General features: G+C 40.0%; 1 protein-coding gene across 3 annotated transcripts in view; it reads left to right on the top strand.

The window, feature by feature from the left end:
- Positions 1–22,896, top strand: part of MYLK (myosin light chain kinase) — a 190,220-nt gene that overhangs the window by 71,974 nt on the left and 95,350 nt on the right. For all 3 annotated transcript variants that reach the window (XM_029959831.1, XM_029959830.1, XM_029959832.1), the window contains exons 5-11: positions 978–1,143; positions 3,693–3,858; positions 6,624–6,660; positions 7,520–8,094; positions 9,482–9,685; positions 10,764–10,898; positions 16,887–17,039. In XM_029959831.1, the coding sequence (XP_029815691.1) occupies positions 978–1,143; positions 3,693–3,858; positions 6,624–6,660; positions 7,520–8,094; positions 9,482–9,685; positions 10,764–10,898; positions 16,887–17,039 (1,436 nt within the window). The remainder of the gene's footprint in view (positions 1–977; positions 1,144–3,692; positions 3,859–6,623; positions 6,661–7,519; positions 8,095–9,481; positions 9,686–10,763; positions 10,899–16,886; positions 17,040–22,896) is intronic.

Consider the following 22,896-nt stretch of genomic DNA (forward strand, 5'->3'; position numbering starts at 1 on the left):
TCTTACTTGCATGTGGCAAAGGGCCATCTGGAAACAAAGGCCTTGAAAATGGTTCAGTTTGCTTGAAATTAAACATAAGAAAAAAAAAAAAAGAAAAGAAATCACCATCTGCCATCTGCTAATGTGTCTTTGTTGTACCAAGGCTTCAGAGCAAAGAGTGAGTGTGTTCCCATTGACATTAACAGACCTGACGTTGCATCTTTTTTATTTTTTCATCCTATAATATTGCTTGATGTTTTATGGTTGTGTAACTGTTTATGGTTTTGGACTGCAGTCACTGATGCCACTCTAGTTTCATTCCACCTGTCATTTGCCAGCTGTGCCAGCCATGTAAGTAGAGTTGGGCATTTACACTTAACAGTCATTCACCCGAGATGGGTGTACTTTGGTTTTGTGCCTTCTTCATGTTTGCTTTGCAAACATTGCAGCAATGAGATTACAAACAAAATTCTTCCCCAAACCAAAAATATTTACCAGGACATGTCAGAAGTGTTGCAAAAACAAAGTGCTGATTCATAAATCAGAAATTAATTACTATGTCATTGCACTCAATAGCAAAACAAATTACATGATAAAAAACAGTGAACAGTGAACAAGTCTGCAGAAATAATCTATTAGGAAGGCAACTAAGAAACAGAAAATGGGAAAAACTAAATGCATACAGTGTTTCCTATCATTTGGTTTGCCCAGCTCTGCTTATAAGTAACTGAAAATGTCCCCAAGATCTGTTATGCATATGATAGATTACAGTACCTAGCATAATATTATTTAGTTGCATGAGGAGTCAAAAGCAGTAATTACCAGCATTTCCATTTCTTCCATTGGCCAAAAAAAATATGGAGTAACTACAGTCTTGGTTGCCACCAATTATATACCCTTGTTGGCAGACCGCTGGCCTAAAATGCTACCTGATGTGTGCTCTAACCACAACAGCTTCCAGTTCTTCTGTAAAACCAGAATGTAAATTGCCTTTCCAGGGGAAGACTTGCTGTTCCATCTGTGGAGCAGAGGCCAAGCATCTGGGGAGAAAGTCCACCTAAGTTTGCTACAAAACCCAATAGAGTTGTTGTGCGTGAAGGCCAAACAGGCAAATTCTCGTGTAAAATAACAGGACGACCTCAGCCTCAAGTAACTTGGTTTAAGGTATGATTTCCCCAAAAACCTATGTTTTCTTTCTCTTTTGAAATTTTGTGAGTTGAAAGAAGGAAATGCACTTGACACTCAAAATATTCCTGTTGAGAATTTACATATAAGGAGAGAGGTATTTTTCCTCATTTTTTATGCTGAATAAACTCACAAAAGATAATAGTGTTCTTTCTCAGTATAAAATTCTCCTTTATCTGTCTCATTGTTGAAAGTATTTGTACCAAAAAAGTCATCTGAAAGCACCAAAGAAGATCTAGATTTTCTCCTGGTGTCTTAAGATTTTTGGTGGATGAGGGGAGGAGGAGGGGAAGAAACCATTAAAAAAAAAAACAAACAGAAAATTGCTCATAGAACAGGGAAATGCTTCCAAGTCATCATCTGCTTTATTCTAGACTTATCCTTGTCTGTAATACAAGAATGCCAGGGCACATATCTGAAAACAAGCAGCCTCTTGCTGTGGAACAACTCATTGACATCTCCTTGAGTTGGCAGCTCCACCTGGAGTCTGCTGCTCCTTCCAGCTGCCGGCAGTTCTCTGGGACCTGCTGGCTCTCAGGACAGTGTGCACTGCAGCTGCTCCACAACAGCCTGCTTCCAGTCCCACCACACTCGGTCAGGTTTTCCAGCCATGAAGCTCCATGCAAAACAGGATTTGTTATTCGGTTCTCTTTATTCAGGGCTGTGTGGTAAGCAGGAAGCAGGGACTACCAGTCCAGCAGTTTGGATCTACACTTTGGTACTTCTTCATACATTTTTTGCTGGAGGTTATATTTTACATTTTGGTATTGATTGTCAGCTTCTATAATGCGTTAATGCTATAATCTGGCATTCATTCTCTGATTTGAAGGAGAAGTAAGTAAAGTTCTTGTTATTAGCAGCCCCATATGTTCTGTTCATACTGATGTCCCTAAAAAACATATTTTAACACTTGCAGGTCTGCATATATTTTTCTGTAAAATACCAGAGTTGTGTTGTTTGGAGGTTCAGTAGTGATACCATTGCTGGCCTGCAGACACCCAGTTCACTCCTTTGAACTTACCCTCAATCCATTGCTTTTGGTTAAATTGGTTTTCTTCACACTTTCATAATATTATTTTAGTATCTATTTTAAACACCACGAAGTTTTTTCTGTAGTCCATATGCCTTTAAAATGCAAATGTGTAGTTGTTCTTTATCAGAGCTTTATTGGAAGGTTGTTATTGTGAATCCTGTCCTTGCATCCCTGTTCATAAGGCATGGATTAACTGGTATTCATGCATGTGCTTTGGCTACCTGTGAACAACTTCAGGCCTACAACTGGTCATGTCAGGACAGCACTGCAGGGTCCTGCTGAGTGGTGGGTGTTTCAGCTCTGCCTCAGACACTCTTGGAAATGAAATTCCATGACTGCTGGACCACATGGCTACTGCAGAGACAACATATGACCACCTTCCTTGCAGCGTGGAAGCTTTATCAGCAGTTAAAATGACACTTTTCAGAACTGATGAATAAGCCTTTGTGTAAATGTCTTACTCTGCTTATCGTTTTCTTTCCAATTTTCTTACTTGTTAACTTGCAAAGAACAGAAGCTTCTGTATCATCAGTTAACCCCCCGATGTGAACTAGTTTTTAATTCCTTTAGGACCTACAGCACCCAGATAGCAGCAGGCTGATAGAATTCAAGAATGACAGTGTTTGTAAACAGTGTAATGTTCCCCAAATATTTACTGACCAAAGCCCTACAAATTGTAGATTTGTTTGCTTTTGTCTCCTAAACTTAGGATGGGAGAAGCTGTGGTGCCTGATAGCAAGGCACTTGTCCTTAGTGGCTGGTGCTGAAGCAGAACCACTTATTTGCTCACAAATGAGTGAGCAAATTGAGTGGTCAATTATTTTGTAGAATGTAAAGGGAAAAATTATCATTCTGATCACCTGCTCTGTATAGCAGAGAGCATAGAACTACATGCATTTATTCCTATCTCAAAGCCATATCTTTGGATATAACTCTAGTATGGGGCTGCAAAGGAGCTGTGTTGCAGCAATGCATCTCTTAGTATACCTAGAACTTTCTGCCACCTCCACCTGGCCATGGATGAGGTCCTCTTATGCAGAATCTTTTTGCACTTTCTGAAGTGATACAGTTTAAAAGAGCTATTGAGGGATAGAGAACTACTCTCCAACTTGGAAGCTTTTACTTACAAGCATTTGATTTTTTTATTAGAAGATGTTTGATTTCCTGGAACAAGCATGAAGACAAAACTGGTTTGAGCCCACATACAGTGAAAAGAATTTTTTCTAGGAATATGGGTATAATAAATAATGAAAAGCCAAAACTAAACTGAGATGAGTGGATGACAAAAGAGAGGAAAAAAACAGTCTCCTGCAGACATGAATTACAGAATTTTGGACACAGTTTTTTGTTTATACCATATGAGTATTATTCATAGAAGGAATCTGGCTAAAAAGTAGGAGAAAGGCATTTTGACCTGGTGTTTTAGCAAACAAATTTTTGCTCCCCTTCTCTTAACAATAGCTGTCTGTCTCATGGTGTCTTGTGACATTTGCAGGGTGATACTCAGTTGCAGCAAAATGAGCGTTTCAACATGTACGAGAAAACAGGCATCCAGTTCCTGGAAATCCAAAATGTTCAGCTTGCTGATTCGGGAATTTACACATGCACAGTGGTAAACAGCGCTGGGAAGGCATCTGTGTCTGCAGAGCTCACCGTGCAAGGTACAGCAAAGAGTTTGCAGGAGAGACAAAAGTGAACCACAGACCTTCCTTTAAAATATTTCTGGTTGTGTTCTCAGTATATTCACAAGAAACATTCACTTTTGCCCACTGTCTTCCTCTTTCTCTCTTCCTTAAATGATACTGTGGTAGCCTGGAATGTGCTGCAGCTGTAAACATTGCGTTGGTTCAGTGGAAAAAAAAGGCTATTGAAGTGCTTTGTAACAACTTTCTTTAAAACTGAGTTTTCACTTTTACTATGATTTGGACTTTTATATATTTTGAATATAGATTTTCATTTCAGCAAATGGAAGCCTTTCACTTGTCATTGTAATCAGTAATTAATTTTGTACTTCTTGAATACTAGCACCAGATGCACATTTATACCAACTCTCTTTTGGGAAAAAAAATTGTTCTATATTTGTAGAACTAGGGAAGTAAAGTAAAGAATCATAACTCTAGACTGTAAAGAACAGCTTAATGAGATTAAAATTTAGGCTTCTCAGCTCCCGACCCCACCTATTTCACTGCTTGTAAAGGAAACAAGTGTCTTTGCATAAATAGTTTAGGACGTTCTATTCTATATATGCTTTATCATATACAGTTCATTTTGCAGTTTGATACTTCTTAGGGCGCCCTTTACAATAGCCTCAAAACACAGCCTTCAGCAACCACACTAAAGAGAATTTCTTCAGTCTGTGGGTAAGCAGTCACTGGATGCAGTTAAATAATCCAATCAACAGCTGCTGGCTTCAGCTATAGTCATAAGATCAGTGGGGTAATTTTTTGTTGCAAGATTTTTAGGTTCACATCAATGCTGGCACTCTGTAAGGTATCACTAATATAAATAACAAGGGGATTAACATTTGGGATGCTCAGAACCTTTATATAACTTAAAGCTGTACTTTTTACCTTTAGGTTCCAATCTGATGAAGGCATTGTAGAGGAAGCTTCTACAGTTTGCCTATTCAACGGAGGTTTTATAGAAAAGGCTGGGTTTTTTCAATAAGTCTTTTTCTAAACATGAAACTCTATCCTTAATTGCTCCCCCTGAAGTGGTGAGCTTTCTGTTCTGTAATGGGTACATCTGCCTTGAGAGATGATGCGGAACTGGGGTCACAAAGTCAGTTGTGGTGTATGTTTGCTTCAGATGCTGACCACATCTCTGAATAATGTGGGCATTCTTTCTTGGATTAGTACAGGTCAGTAAAAAAGGCACTCTTTTGCAACGTCCTTGACTAATTGGATGATTCCACTTACCTAACCACAATATATAATACCTAATTCTTTCATTATCAATTAAATCAGGTCATCAGGGTTGCTGCAAGATGCTAACAGACAGTCAAGAAGCTCAGAATTACTACATTTTCTTTCAAATCCATGCAATCTCACATAGAGATATTTTTGCCGCAGTAGCTACATTTTTTCCAAATTCACAGAGAGGAAGGTAGAGGGGGAGGAGGAAAACAGTTTTTTAATTGACAGGGTTGCATGTTATTGTCTTGTTTGCAACCATTCAGCTTCCTCTTCTACATTTATCCAATCTGTTTTCAGCTTTATTTTTTATATTTCTGTTACTGTTTATTGACAGGTTTATTGACGTGAGGTCAATGGGTTATTTCCCTTTCCCACTGCAACTTTTGTTTGTATGTAAATAGATTCTTTTGGTCACTCTGAATGGTATGGCAAGTCCAAGCATTTAGATGTGGATTTTTGCTTGCAAAACACAGTGTAGATCAGGGTATCATCCACCATGTGATTGTGTCTTTTCCCTGAGGCAGAGACTCTGAAAGCATTTTTATGGAGTGCTTATTGATGACTCGAAAAATTCATTATTTTGCAAATTAATTATTACATGGTTTTCTACTGTAGTTTGTAGACAACAGCGTAGGTGCAACTTTGATCTGACCAGGAGAAAACAAGTTTCATCCTGAAGTGTTGATTAGGGGGAAATGGAGAGATGTGGTTGGTATTTGACCTGGAATGGTATTTCTCTCCTCACAACTATTTATTAACTCATGCTGCCCCCAAGAGAAACAAATACTGTCAAGGTTTGGGAAAATGCCTGGAGGATTACATACTGAGAGACTGACTGTGGGCAAATATGTGCTCAGTTTTATCAGTGCAGCTGATGAGGCACCTTGGCAAATCAATATAGCTCAGCCATGCTCCCAGATTTCCTGGTGGTGTTGCAAAGTGAAAAAATGTGATGCATTAGCTTTTGTGTTATTCATGTTAAACATGATAACACTTGCTACACAGCAAATGAGTTGGTGAATGTTCACAGGTGGGCCCATGTTTTGGGAGGTTTTCCTACTGTTAGTTCAGTTTTGTGTTTTAGCCAGAGGACAGCTGCAATTTCACTGAAAGCATGCTCAGGGGCAGCACTGATTGATGGTTTGTCTTTCTCCACTTCTGCAATCTCTATGGAGTTATCATAAGATTTGATGAGCTGCCTCCCAGCTGGAATCTCTTCCTTACTTCTCTCTCCCAACACAGAGCTTTTGAGGCTCACAAAACCTTCAGTTCTCAAGGGACTTGAGAACATGACCCAGAAATGTCTCAGTATGGACCAAGACCTCTTTTTGTTTCAGCTCTGCAGCTTGCTGTGGTCCATACCAATTTCAGTGTGGTGACAGTCAATCGTGATTTCATTGGATTAAAAATGAAGGTTCTTAAGTATATACTTTGCTTAAAATCTTTCAAATGTATGGAATTATGTACAGTATTATATGTATAAGTTACCTGTTTCTTCTTTTCTATTTGAGGTCCAGATAAGACTGACACATATGCTCAGCCACCATGGTATGTTTTTATGTAGTACTTTCTCAGAATATTTAATTGCAGTGCATTAATTTTGACATTTACTGGATGAGGTTTCCTCACAAAGTGATAAATATTTTTGGATCAGTCTGTATTTGGAAGTTAGGAAATGTTTACTTGGAATGAGATTCTTTTTTACTGCCAAATTCAGCTGTCCTGGTAGACTCCTATGAAATAGTTGGTGGAACTGGTGGCAACATTATGAAGTACAGAGTTCTGGTCTGGTCCAGGAAAGCAAAAATTCTGAGAAACTCCACCTAATAAATCCATAGCTGACATTGCCATGTCCATCCAATTTATTTTTTTTTAATTTGCCAAAACCCCCTCTCCCTTCTCTAGGCTTTGGTCAAGTTTCCTATCAGTCCTCTTTTAAAATCACTTGAATCATAAGACACCATAATTAGAAATAGTAAATTTGCTGCACAATGTACATTTTCATTTCCCTTGAGGGAACTATTTTATGTGATATTTGAGCCATAATTATACCTGACCTCAATTTATGAAAGCATGAAGTAGTGTTACATCATGGTCATTCAGGGTCTTGTGTAATTAGACTATCTAAAGCAGTGTGTGAAAGTTTAGTATCTGACTCACAAAACCTGTTAGAACTTGAGCAGTGGATCTGTATCCAGAAATTCCTCAGCTGACACAGTGTCTGAGCCCTGATTGCATTTTATGAAGCTTTTCACTCCACTTCTTTTATCCATGCTCATCTGTGTGAAAGAATGTAAAGGCTTTTCATTTCACCTTCTTGCTAAGGGCTTGCACATTTATATCAGTGCTGATAATAATTAGTCTTTACGCAGTGTCATATATCTGTAAACTTCTCATTTTTCTTTAGCATGCCATCAAAACCAACCACACTTGCTGTTAAAACTGTTGAAAATTCAGAATTCAAACAGTCAACTAGCAATGGGATTGCTAAAGAGCTGAAATGCAGCAGCACAGAACTCATGGTTGAAACCAAAGACAGGGTGTCAGCAAAGAAAGAGTCCTTTTACTTCACCAGAGAAGGCAAAGAAAGTAAGCAGGGACAGTACCAAGAAGCCAATGCAGTGTCTCCTCAAGAACATAAAGAAGGAAAAAAGGGACCTCCAGTCTTGCAGAAAACTTCAAGCACCATCACTCTTCAAGCTGTCAAACTGCAACCAGAACCAAAGGCAGAACCCCAGGCCACTTCCATGAGACAGGGGGAAGACAGGAAAAGGGCTGTGCAGCTCCTGATGTCAGCTCAACAAACTCCACCTCTGACAAGGCAAGCCAGTCCAAGGAGTAGAGAAGCAGAAAACAGATCTGGAGCCCAGAAGGCCATAACGGAGGAGAAGAGGGAGCCCCTGGGAATTCTCCCTCGGTTTGAGAGCCATCCACAGAGCCTGGAAGCATCAGAAGGCCAGGAGGTTAAATTCAAGAGCAAAGGTAAAGGGATGAAAGTTATCAGAGGCTCTGGGTTTAGTCAGGTTCCCCTTCTGTGTGTGGAAATGGGGAAGCAACTCCTCCTTCTCAGCAAGTTCTCCTAAAGCCTGTTGGAAATAGATGCAGAATCCAATGCTATTTCCACAATACTTGTCTTAATGAAATTTTCAAACCATCCCATACTGCAGTGTCCATCTCCTCTCTCATCTGGGGTTTCCCCAGATATAACCATTGCTGCTCTTTCTAGGAGGTAGTTTTAGGCCCTCCTATATGAAGGTGCAAGAGACTAAATGGATGGTACACTTTCCAGAACTGTAATTAGTTAGATTGCCCTTGAGCCAAAAAATTTATCAGATAAGGAAATACAATTAGTCACTGCATTTCCCTTGTGGCATCTAATTTTACATCTCATATTTGGTCAACCTGACCTGAGTGCTTCCAAACAGCTGAAATCATAAAGTCAGAATTAAAATGGAGATTTAGAGTTTACTCCACAAAATTTGACCAGGTTTTAACCCTCTCAGAAGAGTAACAAGAGCTGCATTTTGCTGAATATGGGGAGTAGATTTGGAACACTTATCTTTTTTTTTTCTATTCCAATTTTAGTAGAAAATAATTTGGAAGCATTTTTCTGCTATTTTTTTTTCTAAATTGTATTTGCACTTAAAGTGTTCCCACAAATGAGAGAGAAATTGGATTTTATGTCTCTGGAGGAAAAAAAAAAAAAAATCACACACACAACCATGGTAATTTATTTCATTTCCTGATAGTTCTTGCCCCATGAGTACGGAAGATAATTTATATCAGAAGCTCAGAGACTAAGGAGGGGCAAAAAAATTCCAAAGATCATGGCACCTTTTGAATAGGTTATTTTTCAGGTACATTAGTACTAAAAACGTGAATTGTTTTCTGTCAGAGCATCTCAAACATTTTGCAAGCTTTAACTAATCCGTGATCCTGTTAGGCAGGAAATGTAGTCCCTATTGAGGAGAAAGATTACTCAGTTTTTAGTGAAGCCAGTGAATGCCTTTTCATTTGGCACTGAACCCAAAGCACAAACTCATAATTATCTGCAAGGGCAAGGTGTCTGCAGGGAGTTACAGTGGAACATCCCTAATGGACTCTAATGAGTAATCCAAGAAACTCTCCTGTGAATCCTCTCTGCAAACAGTGATCAGGGTTGCTTTCACAGGCCCTCCTGCCTGTTGGTACAGCACCACCTAAAGCAGGGACATCAAACTGTCTTCTTTTACAATAGTTCTGTGTATTGTCCATTAAGGTTTCTGTAATTATGTATGTGCGAGTTGTACCTAATTTACAGTAAAGTAAATAATGGAATTACACTTAGGAGAATACCTGTTCATAAAAATCCAAATGCCTGACTGTCTAGTTTCAGGGAAACCAAAACCAGACATGCAGTGGTTCAAAGAAGGTCGACCTATTAAAGCTGGAGAAGATATTCAAATATATGAAGAAGATGGGATTCATTGCCTATGGTTAAAGAAAGCCTGTTTGAGGGACAGTGGATCTTACAGCTGTACAGCTGTCAACGCCAGAGGCCAGACTTCCACCAGCTGGTTGTTTACTGTCAGGAGTGAGTAGCTCTCGTGAGCCCATCTGCACTTTGAAAACTGTGGCTGGGCTTTTTTAAACTGTCAGAGGGTGGTGACCACATGATTTTTATTTGACTTCTCAATGCAGGTTAATTCAGATTCCTACCCCTGTGAGTAATGTGGTGTGGGACAGCTGGCAAGACAGTTTTTGCATCAGTTTCCCTTCTGACTTATCATTTTTTGTTGTTTGTACAGCTAAAACCATCTTAATGATTGTTTTGTACCAAGGGAGGCCTATTCTTTACTCGGGTTTTCTATTGATGCTTGTATTTAATTCAAGTTGTCAAAGATTTTGTTGTTCTGCATTTAATTCTTTTGAAGTTGCTAAGCATTTCTATAGAACACTGAAAATCTGAAATATTTTTAAAGCACATAACAATCCGGTGCAGTAAAGCTAATAAGAAGAAAAGGGAAGGAATGAGAATTGCATTTTGCTAAATTCAAGCACACGTCCCAGTGACAAATTATTTTCAGCTTGAAGGCACTGTCTTACTAGTCTTACTAGGTTGAAAAATTTGTTGGCCTCTAGCAATTCTTATCCTCAATTCTAATGTTTACACCTGGTTTTAGGTTTTGTCCTGTATCCATGATCATGTTTATGCAGCATTTTGCTGTACCTGAAGTTAAACTAGAATACCCAAGATATTCTCTTTCTGTCTCATGAGAGACTTATAAACTGCATCCTTAAGTCTCCCTGTTTCTCACTGCCAGCCAGGGGAGATTTGGGAGAGGGACTGGGAGAAGACAGACAAGAGGAGAGAGGAATTATCTTTCCTGTTCCTTGTGCTGAGCTCTCTGGTAATATGCTGCATACACTTACAGTGATTGGCTGCAAATGGTGGATTCTGGCACAGAAAACCACCACCTAAGACAGCTTGAGGGCTGACAATGCCTGTCTTGTGGATAATAGAAAAACCCCTTTTTTTATACCAGTCCACTGCTCAAAATCATTAAAACATATCACCATGGTTAGCCCAGCCATGTCACCTAAGCACACCTAGAAAAAGTCGCTAAGTGCTAAAGCTGATTAAAGGACCTGTTTTCATTTTGGTTTTACAGGGCCTAAAGTTGAAGAGGTCGCTCCATGCTTTTCCAGTGTCTTGAAAGGCTGCACTGTGAGTGAAGGACAAGACTTCGTGCTGCAGTGCTGCGTGGGAGGGGTCCCTGTGCCTCACATCACGTGGCTTCTCAATGGTAAGGAATCCCCTGCCCTGCAACACCTGACACCCGTAGACTCTGAATACTGCACAAAGCGCTCTAAATCACCCCAATACAACCCCCCGGGGCACCTGAAGAAAATTTACTTAGCTCACATCCCGTGCGCCAAGAGTGGTTGGAGAAGGTTCTGCGTTGCCGCAGTTCCGCGCTGTGCCCAGCAGGGAGCGCTGGGGACCAGGGCCAGGCCGTGCCCAGGTGGGTTTTACCTGGGCTGTGTCACACTGTCCCTCACCGGCCGTGACACGCCTGTGCTGTGCTGGTGACCAGGCTGTGCCCAGGTGAGTGTCCTGGACTGTGTCACACTGTCCCTCACCGGCCGTGACACGCCTGTGCTGTGCTGGTGACCAGGCTGTGCCCAGGTGAGTGTCCTGGGCTGTGTCACACTGTCCCTCACCGGCTGTGACACGTCTGTGTTGTGGTGGTGACCAGGCCGTGCCCAGGTGGGTTTTACCTGGGCTGTGTCACACTGTCCCTCACTAGCTGTGACATGCCTGTGCTGTGCTGGTGACCAGGCTGTGCCCAGGTGAGTGTCCTGGGCTGTGTCACACTGTCCCTCACTGGCTGTGACACGCCTGTGCTGTGCTGGTGACCAGGCTGTGCCCAGGTGAGTTACCTGGGCTGTGTCAAACAGCCCCTCACCATGTGTGACAAATCTGTGGTGCTGCTGCCCTGTGCTGAATCCTGTGCTGCCCCCACCCTTTTGGCACGAGCTTCTGCTCTGAGCATAACAGGTTGGCATTGTGATCCTGCAGGGATAATAAGTTCTAAACAAAATAAATGCAGTCTATCCCTCTTTACAGTAGGAAGGAAACCAATGCCTGATTCCAGCCTTCCATCAGCTGGGCAGGTTATAATTGGTATTAGCAGCTGCGTTCCCAAGGTCTTGAAGCCATGGCTCTTCTGGTTACTTCTCTGCTAGAAATATGTTCCTTGAGATTCTAATGTTTGCCTAAAGCTGACTAAAAAAATAAATTGAAAAGCAAAATATGTTTTACTTTTATCAGACTGCATAATCTCCCACCCTGCCCTCATTACACAACTGAACAGTCAAGTTCCCTTAACTTTCTCTGAATACCAGAGCTAGGCCCAAACATCAGCGTTTTGGTTAGATTTCAAATGATTTCAGAAATCCAGGCACTACATGCTTTGGCTAAGGGCTCTTTCCATTTAAAGCCATGTCTATTAAACACTAGACAAATTTATGCAGCTTAACCCTTGATTACCTCTTTTACTCCTGAAGTGCAAATGATTTTTTTGCAGACTCTCTCAGGCTATCTATCTATGTGTGTGTGTGTGATTATAAACAAAGAATAGCATTCTTTTCCATAAAGATGTTTCTTCCAGGATTATTTTAAAATTAATTATTTGCACATGATCTCTGTTTTTCTTTAGTCATTCAGAGTAAGCGGGATAACTGAAAAAGGTGGCAGGGCAAATGAACCATGACCTTGAGATTGGTATGTTCCCACAGCGTGGTCTGTTCACCTTCCTAATAACCCCATGTCTAGAATAGAAAGGCCAATGCTTTATTTACAACATAAAACATGTGAGTAAAGGTTCTGACACTCTCCCATTGGACAAAATTTGTTTCTCTGTCTGAAGGCTACTCTGAAGTTCCTCCTTTGCAGATGTGAGTAGAATCATTGCTGGGCTCTGCAAGAATTGTCTTGCAGCTCAGGGTCAGTCATTTCATCTTTATAAAAGAGTATCCTTGGTCATAAAGTGTTCCCTTAGTCATTGAATGATCTACTTATACTCAGTTATCTTCACACAGAGAGCATCTTCCTGTCTCAGGTGACTGACTTTGGGTTGATTTTCAAATGACTTACAGTTTATCAGGCACAGAAACAGCCTCCATTTATGTAACCATGTTCTGCTGTGCTAACTAGAAGACTGTTGTCTCCTGAAAAATACAGCTTAGAGATAAATAAGCAACATGTTTCTGTGATGCACTGTGCCCCCCTGCCTTTTTTCAGGATGTTTGTTCTACACTGACCTTTCTTCTCACTGATCTCATATAAGTCTGCCCCTGTTCAGGTATGACCATGTTTATATTGCATCCAAGCTTCTGACTGCAGGTGGATCAATATTATGAGGAGGAAAATACAGGTGGATTTTTGCTGTAGTTAGTTGGATTTCAAACCACCAGGGTTCTGTAAAAAGTCAGTGTATTAACTCTGCTCTTAAATCAAAAGGCAGTCATGAGTCTCAGTAACAGAAACTATCATAATAATGAAAATCAGGGACATCATATATTATTCTAAAGACACAAGCACACAACTTTCATTCCAGACTCCTAAATCATATCACTATAGTTTAATGCTTTTCTGTCTTGCAGCTGATTGTGAGAAATAACTGTTTATATACTATTTTGATACAAACTTGAATGGATTATAAACAGTTGTTTAATGTTGATAATTCCATGTACGCTCCTAGGATCACTATTTTACTTAAGGATCAAATTGGCTATTTTGATATCCATTTGAATGCAAACATTTCCTTCCTGTCTAGCAGCTAGCTGTATACTACAAATTTCTCATATTTATATCCATGATCAAATAAAGGAGAAAGTTGTATGTCTGGTCCTGAAATATTACTCCAAGCAGACATAACAGTGGCTTTTTGGTGGAGTCTTTCATCAACTGACCATATGAAGAAAACAGTATATTCACAGTATATAATTTGAGGCAGGCAGACAAATTTTGTTTTTAAAAAAGATGTGTTAGCATCTGTGGTCCATATTTGGAATATAAAGCTTTTTATATTCACAACTGATTGGCTGCGACAGAGGAAAAAGCAGCCTGCTGAGAGCAACCACACTGCTGTTCAAAACACAGCACTTTTGCAGAACTCCATAGGAATAAAAATCTTACGGGACAGGATGGTAAAGTTCACTAGAAAATATCAAATGCAAATTATCTCCCAAGCATGACAGCGATCACAGGCCAGAATTAATTTTTAAGCAGAATCGTGAGGAAAGGATGTATATCTTGGTGAAATGAGTGTAAAGGCCAAGTTATCACATCAGAAGAAACACGAACAGAAGGCTGCTTTGAGAAACAAATAGGAGGAAAAAAAAGAAGGGGAAGTAAGAAAGCAGAACAGTCTCCCTTCCAGGCTGGCCATCCCTTGATACTGAACAGCCTTCATGGTGTCCAGTCTGCCTTCCTGCAATCTCCAAGGAATCCAAACCACCAGAGAACTAAAAGCCTTGCAATAACTTCTTGTACAAGTAGAAGTACTACTTTAGATACCAATAATTTTTACCAGCTGTGACTACACAAGAGTTCAAACATTTTCCAAGCATTATGCAGAGTGACCTCTCTTTAAGGTCAACCGAGACAAAAAGTATATGGTGTGTGCTCTGCATTGTCTGTAATTACATCTCAGAATCTGTGGGGATGAGTACTTTTTCCATATTCATAGACTGCACAAATAAGTGTACCTGACTGAACTATGAATTTTATTAGAGCTCTTCTCTGCAACTCTACCATTAAAGCTTTTCTATAACTTTTTCAAGATGGTTCTTTTGCCCTATTGCTCTCACTCTACCTTTATTTTAAGTTTCTTTCTGAATTTTTGCTGATTTACTGGCAAATACTCTGAAAGTAAACTTCTTATGTTTTAGTTCTGGCCTCACCAAAGCCTTATAAATAACTTTTTGCATGTGCTCTCTTGACAATACTTCAGTGTGTCACTCCAACTTACTTCATCTTCTTTAAGTACTTTACAGGTAACTTCTTTTTCAATTGCAGAAATAAGGAGTGTATTACTATTTTAAGTATCTTTCTATTCATATTGCTTTCTGAGTTGTTTTTTTTCTCACAGACTTGAATTGAACCTCTTTCTTCTGAATTTAAGAACAGTATGATCGTGACTTTAGCATAACAATTCTCTGAGTAGTGTTTGGTTTTAGGATAGCTTTGTGATTTGTCCAGAAAACTTTTAATAAATGGGCCAGGGGAAAATTTCCTTTCTTCAGGCATAACATGCCAGTAGAAAGGTATTTTTTGTTATTGTTCCTGCTGCCAAGCTGTCGTGGAGATTTGACTGTTTTGCCTCTGGAGAAGGGAACATTTCACTACTGGGAGTATTGTTTTTATTACATCAAAATATAAGTACTATGGATGTAACTTAGAATCTTGCTGCAGGTTATTCCTAAGGGCTTATACGCTTGTGTTTCTTTTCCGGGGCCTAATGAAAAGGCTGATCTGTAAGTGAATTCACTATTTGGTGAATACTGCTGAAAAATAGCCACAGTGTTGTTGGGAGCTGGAGTGAAAAAGAGCCCTGACAAGATCTGAGGACATGGTGAAGGAGTCTACATTTTATTTTTCCACACAGAACACTTACCCTATTCATTTGCTTACTTACAACAGAAATAAAAAGGCATTTTTCTGGTTTTGATGGTGCAGCTTTTATCTCAAATGCATTTCTGATGTGGCATCATTGTATCATTTGGCCCCACTAATAGTTTGAATGTCAGAATCCCAGACAGGATAGATATTCCATAGTTGGACCAGGAAGGCAGTCCAATGCCCAGTGTCCTCTTACAGAAAACTTTGTGTGTTTGGGCTTTAGCTCTACATCTACATATTTGAGCACAGTGCTATTTCCACATGCAAAAACTATGTGGTTCAACATAATAGTTACAACAGTCTGTGTGTAAACTGAGTGAAAAGGAGCTCAAGGGAACCAGTAATAGGAATATGTGACCTGTGACAAAGGTGGAGAGAGTTTATTCTAAAATTGGAGTTTTCTGGGTAGTTGATTGAATATTCACACCAATTATTAATGCAATAGAAAATTTACTAACTTAACAAACAGATGGCTTATAAATAAAGGAACAAAAACCCCCAACTTTTTATGCAGATAGATAGTGCACAGACAGTGCCTGCCTTCTGAGTTTGCCAGTGTTGAAAATCAGAGATGAGAGAAAAATCTGTTGCATCACTTAATTTATCCTCATAGTACAGAACTGCTTCTTTGAAACCCCAGAGCTTTGTCCTGTTTTGAAATTATTTTTGCAATGAAATCAATATTGATCTTTCCTTTTGACCATCAACTCCCAAATGACAGATGTCTTTGATTCAGTCCTGCACAATTTCTCTGTTTCATCCTCTTCTCTTAGATGACTTTAATTTCTTTTTCCATCATGATGTTTATGCACAGGTATCAGGCCCTCTTAAGCATTGCATACACTGGGAAAGCAACCAAAGATGAGTCAGTAGTGGAAACTATTTAATATTGGGGAAACAGATTGCAGAAGCATTTCAGAAAGCAAGGCTAAGATTGATGACAGTTCCTGAGACAATAGCAAGGCAACTTTAAACCACCTACACTAATATTTAAACACATTCCAAAGCAATTTAAGGAACCAGTTTCTTAAAATGAACTTCTTTAATAGTCACATCACCACAGATCAGACCACACCTGTCTGTTACTGGACTAACACTGTAGTGCAGATTGACTTCTGTAAATCAGCCACAGATCTTGCTGTCTCTCTTGGAATGTCTTCCACTACAGAGGACCTTGTGGAGGACTTCAAGTGGTCCTCCATGCCCAACAGATCTTGCACATCTAGTTTTATCTGCATTTTACCTAGTTCCAGGCAAATTACATGATGGAAATAATGTCTGAAGCAAACACACAAGACAGTTCCTGTCTTATCCAGCTGAAAGAGAATCTATCCAAAATGCAAAGATAAAGCTTTCCCCTCTTGCTGCTACTCAAGGTAGCACTCAGTGAATCTAATGGTGAGCTTTGACAACCATAAAGCACTTTGTGCTTGGGATGCTGCTGGTTGTAGTCACTAGAGTGCAGTGGCTGTGCACCAGAGAGAGGGATTTGGCTCTGTACTTTAATGTACTGGCTGGTGTTAGGCATCCAGATTTCACTGAAAACTAGATGTGCTTTTGAAACTTGTGGCTGTGTTAAGTCAATTCTCTTCCTTTCTGTCTGCAGATCAGCCAATTCAATATGCCCATTCCACTTTTGAAGATGGAGTTGCAAAATTGACTGTCCAAGATGCCCTACCAGAAGATGATGGCATTTATACCTGTCTGGCTGAAAACAACAAAGGACAGGCATCTTGCAGTGCTCAGGTCACAGTCAAAGGTGAATATCTCAACCTATTGTAATTACTAAAATCATATAAACTAATATTTTTTAACAAAAATAATCTTGGACCCTTAAAAGAGGTGGTTGTAAGTGGATTCCATATTTTTTCTAAGCTTCTGTCAGCTGGTTACTTTTTCTGCCCCTTGGAGGTATGTGCAACTTAAGTGCTTAAGGACTGTGTAGTGTAAAATAATATGCATGTTTCAGAAAAAGGTATTAATGCTCTGACCTTACCAAGGGCTTAGTGCACAGAGAGCAGTGAGGCTGTTCTGGGAGAGGTGTACCAGTGCTGAATTGACATAGTTGATTTGTCTGCGAAAGCCATAATTCTGCACCAGGATCTGAACAAACACAGTCTAAAAGATCAGAGTTCACAATGAAGAAAAGAGATGACAGAATTCCATTGATAAATTCAACAGTGAGGTAGTATTCATCTGTATTATGGTCTTTATTCTTTCAATCTCCCCTGGCATCAGTTTATACAGGTGTTTTGTTTTACGGCCTGGAGATGATCATCTCCCTCTCTCTTCAATCCCCCTCCCTCAGACTCCTCCTCCCTCTGCAATCAAGTCTGTGTTTGGTATTTGTCACCTGTAAATGATATTTTTCCAAATTTATATAGTTGGTCACTGCCTGTCCAACAGGCTGTGAGGGGCAGCTGCCAAGGGAACTATTCCTTTTGTCTGTGACTAAATAATACCTGCCCTAAATTTGTACATGCAGTTTGATGGGAAATGTACCCTGATCCCTGGGATCTCAAGATTTGTCTTTGTTTTGCAGTGTTCTGGGATGTTTGTCTATAGCACTTCAGTGCTATGCCTGCCCCTACTCTGTCTGTATGAATTCCCTAAAAAACCTAAAATGAAAACAAATTCCAGTAAACCTGTGAGTTAATTTCTTGATTACTAGACTGGAAAAGTAGTTCCCTGCCCTCCCACCCCTGAAAAAAAGTACAAAGTAGGAAAACACTGATTTAAAATAAGCCTGAAACTAATCTGTTCTCAAAGCTATCACTTATAATTTCTCTGAAGCATTTCATCTGCATTAGCTAAGGGCTGGTCAAGAGCCCCCCACCTCGAGGGAGCTGTCTTTGACATGGGACCTGCTGATCCTTCACTGGGACTCAGAAACCCAAAAGACAGCCCCTCTCTTACTCTTGCTAACCATTGCTGAGTTATTTTAGGGTTGACATACAAAGCTAACGTGGGAGCAGCAGTGACCTAGACTTTCCCTGGGCTTGTGTACTCTGCTGGGCTATTTCAGGCCACGTAGTCACTGTTGCACTGTGTGGGATTCCTCCTGTTCTTTAGCTAGTCTGGGGCTAGAAAGCTGCATTGCCACCATTATGGGGAGTTAGTTCCTCTCTTCTGCGTCCCATTCTGTTTTCTGGGAGTCATGGAATAGCAGAGTGAGAGGAACAAGAGCAGAATTAAGAACATGCATGATAGGCTGTAAACCCACGTGTTCAACATTTTCACAGTTTTAGCTGTCCCCTCTGCTTCGTCCCTAAAATTCATTATGTCCCTGTTGCCATGAGGATTACAGTAACTCTCCCCAAGACTCAGATCAATGTGGATTTGTCTGCCAAAAATAGTACAAAATTTAAAATCATGGTCTCCAAATCTCTTATCTGTTCATGTATTTTTTTTCCATCAGAACCTCTAGCAAAAGCTTATTGGCATTAGAGTTCTCTGAGTCTCTGAATGCTGCCACTAAGGCTTCTCTAAATGCTCAGCTGTTGCAAGCAGATTACAGCAAAAAATCGTTGTACATACAGAAAGGGAGAAAACCTCAAAAATCGTCTCCTGACCGGACACTGATTTTTGGAATAAAGTCTGTAAAACTGTTTCTGAATTGTAACCCATCTTTCTCCAGTTCATTTTTGTCTCCAAGATGATTTAAGGATTTCATGCAGTGCTGAGTTTGTTAATTCATTGTTAGAGAAATATTTCCCTTTTGTATGTGGCAAGTAATTTTTATTTAATATGAGAAGGAATGGATATTCTTGGCTTATCATCAGTATCCAACTAGTGTCAGAATCCAACTTTTCCTTAACTTGCTACTGTGGTCCTTGGACACATCTCTGAGTCCATCTGGGTCTACATTTCACTTCATATTGCCATTTTTGGCTTTGCTGTTGTACTGTAAGGATCTCATGAAGGAACATTGTGCTGCAATCACTGGGGAAACTTTACCTGGAGTGAATAGTCTGCCTTAACAATAAAACTCAATTTTATTTTTCTAAATTAAATTCAGCTCACAGATTACTCAGAAAACTCAGCAGTAAGGATAGTCAGTGGCAAACTGTTCAATCCCTGTCTGAATTATATTAGGGGATGGTGCTTAAACCTGCTGGTAGGTTACAGGTGTTATCTAGCCACATATTATGATTTCTGGTCAACTTCTGCGTGTTCTTTGCCCTTTGGAATGTCTGTTGTTTTGTTTTTGTCAAAGGAAATTTTCTTTTGTGGGGTTAATGTAGAAAACATTTTAAAGGCCCTTTGCCCCATAAAGGGCTACTGCTCCAAGTCCTGTCAAATACAAAGGTGGGATTTTTTCCAGTACTTTGCAGTGGGCCCTGGATAATTAGCTAGGCTTATTGTGGCATAGCATTCCTTCTAAGTCATCACTCTCAGATTCATTTATGGTTGTCTTTTGCTTCCTTATTATTAAGAAGGATAAATTCTGTCCAGCACTGACAGCCTCAGTATTATTCCTTGGGTTTGTATGAAAAACACTGAAGGTACTTAGCTATTTGTAGGAGGCTTTTGGCACTGTGTTGAAAAGTCCCACACTTCATATGGATGGGGCATAAGAAATGCCGTGGTCTTAAAAAATTCAAACTAATCAGTCTTATGCTTATTTAAAGTGAGAAATTAGCATCAGATCACTTAAGTAAGATGACACTTCCTTAAGTAAGTGATCTAAAGGCCGAGTAAATTGGGGTAGATCCATTAGGTAGTCTGTGGAGAAACTAAGTTAATCAAGGTGAAGCTAATTTTGGCCTTGTAAAAGACTAAGTAGACTAAATTGAATCCTGACATCCGTCTTCCCTGTGTCAGTGGTTTCTTGCAGCTGAAATACAGGGAGACATGAACTACAGAGATTGAGCAGTACTTCTTTGAAAACCTGCCTAACAAATGTCTTTAATGTGAGAATTTTTTCTAACAGAACCGTGAGTCGGGTGCACTGGGTAATGCCAGACTAATTGGTCTAATGCAGGAAAACCTGACAGGTGATAAACATGGTCCAGGTTACTCAAATGTTCAATTATAGACATTCCTGGTGCCATGTGCTACTCTGAGAATGTTAGATTTTTTTTTTTCCTTTACACCTTTGCATTGTTTTTTATACAAAGAAAAATCAATATTTGGGAGACTTTGGGGCTGATGCACAAATTTTCTTTAAAGTTTTTAAAAAACGTGCATGACTGAGTTGTTTCTGTTATTGTATGTGCAAGCTATTGTATTTGAATTGGTGTTCACATCTCATATTACAATTTTCATGTTGTTCTATGTTATGAAAATAAGTATACAAGCCATTTTTTAAATTCACCAGGCATCCCATTTAAAAACAATCAAACAAACCACTTCCTTAAAAAGGGATGTGCAGGGTACATTCAGGTCACCTGAACTATATGGTGATTATATACTGATGGAGATTGCAGATACTGAAGTTGAATATTAATATTAATCAGCTTTTTATCAGGGTGGTTGAACGTTTTAATGAGTTTTTTATGAATAGGAAACTGAGGTGAGGAGAATTGAATTGACTTTGGATATACCTGTGTAGTAAGTTGGTGTTCATGCTTTGCTGAGCCTGAGACAATCAGAGTATAAAGACAAGACAGCTCCTGGTAATAACTGGTCTAGTTGGAAGGTAAGGCCACTCGCAGACATACTGACTGTTCTTCAGGTCTGCCTCATGCCTGAGATAAGCCTTCTGACATGTGGCTCTCTCTGTCAGTTAACTAATCACTGACAAGGAATTACAGGTCAGATCCATCTGCAGAAAAAATGTGTCAAAGGGATATTTAACCACCTGACATTCACACCAATACCCGAGTGCACTACACAAGATTACAGACTGGAAGGAGAGTGGGAGTTGGGGTGGGACATACGATGGGCTCTGTTGTGCCAAACCAAATCAATACTGCATGTAGGAAGCTTCTCTTCTTTTGCAAACAGTCTCTCCATGTAGGGGAGGTAGTTAATTGCCTTCCCCAGCTTTCTCTAGGGATGGTATCAAAGTGGAGTGCTTGCTGCATGAGGGCTGACTCCTAGGAGAATGTCCTGTCTTGCAGTTCTGCTGTGGATGACAAACAAAATATCTGATCCACTGCACTCTCCTTGAGGTTTATCCAGCATCCTCCCACCAGGCAGCAGCATCACTGATTGTTTTCAAGACAGAGGACATGAAGTGTGGGTAGTGATGGCAGCAGGGCAGGCTGGCAGCCATGGTATTTCTGTGGGCTCTAATGCTCTGCAGCCACCCATTTTGCTGATGCTTGTCTTCTGCACACTGCTTTTATTTTTTTTAAATAGAGGCCTAATACTGCTGCTCTTGGTGAGCAAATGCTATTCAGCAGATACTGCTGTTCCTGCTTATTGGCTCTCGACCTCATTTCTCCTTCCCTGCCAGCAGTGCACTCTCCTGATTTCACATCTGTTCCCCTTTCTCCCCCACCACTTTCTGTTCATGCTTTTTTTTTTTTCAGTGCAGCTTCCCCAGCATGTGTCTATGTTGGGAAGCCTGTAGCCCTTACAATCGGATTACTGTAGTCATTCATTGATCACTGGACTAGCAGATTAGTCACCTGAAAGCCTGTCAGAGTCCCTGCTGGTAACCAGTTTATCAGAGCAGTGAAGGGAGATGCTTTCCGGAAAAGCAGTTTGTTTTGTTCCTGTCACTCTTCCATCTGGTGTGAATGGGACCATAAAATATAACCAGGTAGAAGAAAAGCTTTCAGGTAGGAGTCTTTTCCTCTAGTCATGAGAGATTGTGTCTTTAGGTCATAGGTTGTTTTTCTTTCTCTCTCAGAATGACCTTTCTTAGACATTAAGCTTTTAAAGGAGGTTTTCACTGAAATAAGCAGCCTCTCTGAAGACTTAATTGAGAGGCTACAGCTCTGTTTCTCTGAGATACACATTTCTGCCTAAGGTAAGCAAAGTATGATGTCTTACTTGCCTACAGTGATATTTGTGACAGCTTTTCACAGTCATTGCTTATTTGAAAGCATTTTGCTGTATTTCAAGCATAACATAAATATAAAGGACTGCAGGTGACTTTACAAAATACACAAGTCTAGCCTTATTAAATGTCCAAAAGGCATTCCAGACCAGTAGACTCGTGGAACCACTTGGCTATGTAATAATTGGTTTCAGAGCACTAACTGAAGGGGAGAGGGGTTTTGTTATGATATTGAAAAGTCAGGAGTAAGCTGTCATGAGCATCAAAGAAACTGTTCCAGTGCTTTCAAGAGTGTCCCAAGGTTCTCAGTACATCACTTGGTATGGATCACCAGCAGCTGTAACCCTTGTAAGACTAAGCTTGGGTGGGTTTTTTTAATTGCCTTCTTGCAGCACCTCAGGACCAAACGTGAAACACAATGCCAGCTAGAGACCAAAACTGAAGGACAAAAGCAAGACATGTGTGGAAGCTTTTAATGATAGAGGATGTGCCATCAACATAAGCAATGCACTCTAAAGACAGTCTCTTAATATAAATCATTTCCAGTAAAAGGGAAACCAAATTTGGATGAAAATGAGGGATGAGTGCTTGCAGAATGAGGAAAATTCAAATGTCAGAAATTGCATTAACATTTCTTATAAATGAAAAACAAAGATGAGATGTT

This window comes from Manacus vitellinus, unplaced genomic scaffold (assembly GCF_001715985.3).
Source record: "Manacus vitellinus isolate BGI_N305 unplaced genomic scaffold, ASM171598v3 scaffold_22_pilon, whole genome shotgun sequence".
Classification (NCBI taxonomy): domain Eukaryota; kingdom Metazoa; phylum Chordata; class Aves; order Passeriformes; family Pipridae; genus Manacus; species Manacus vitellinus.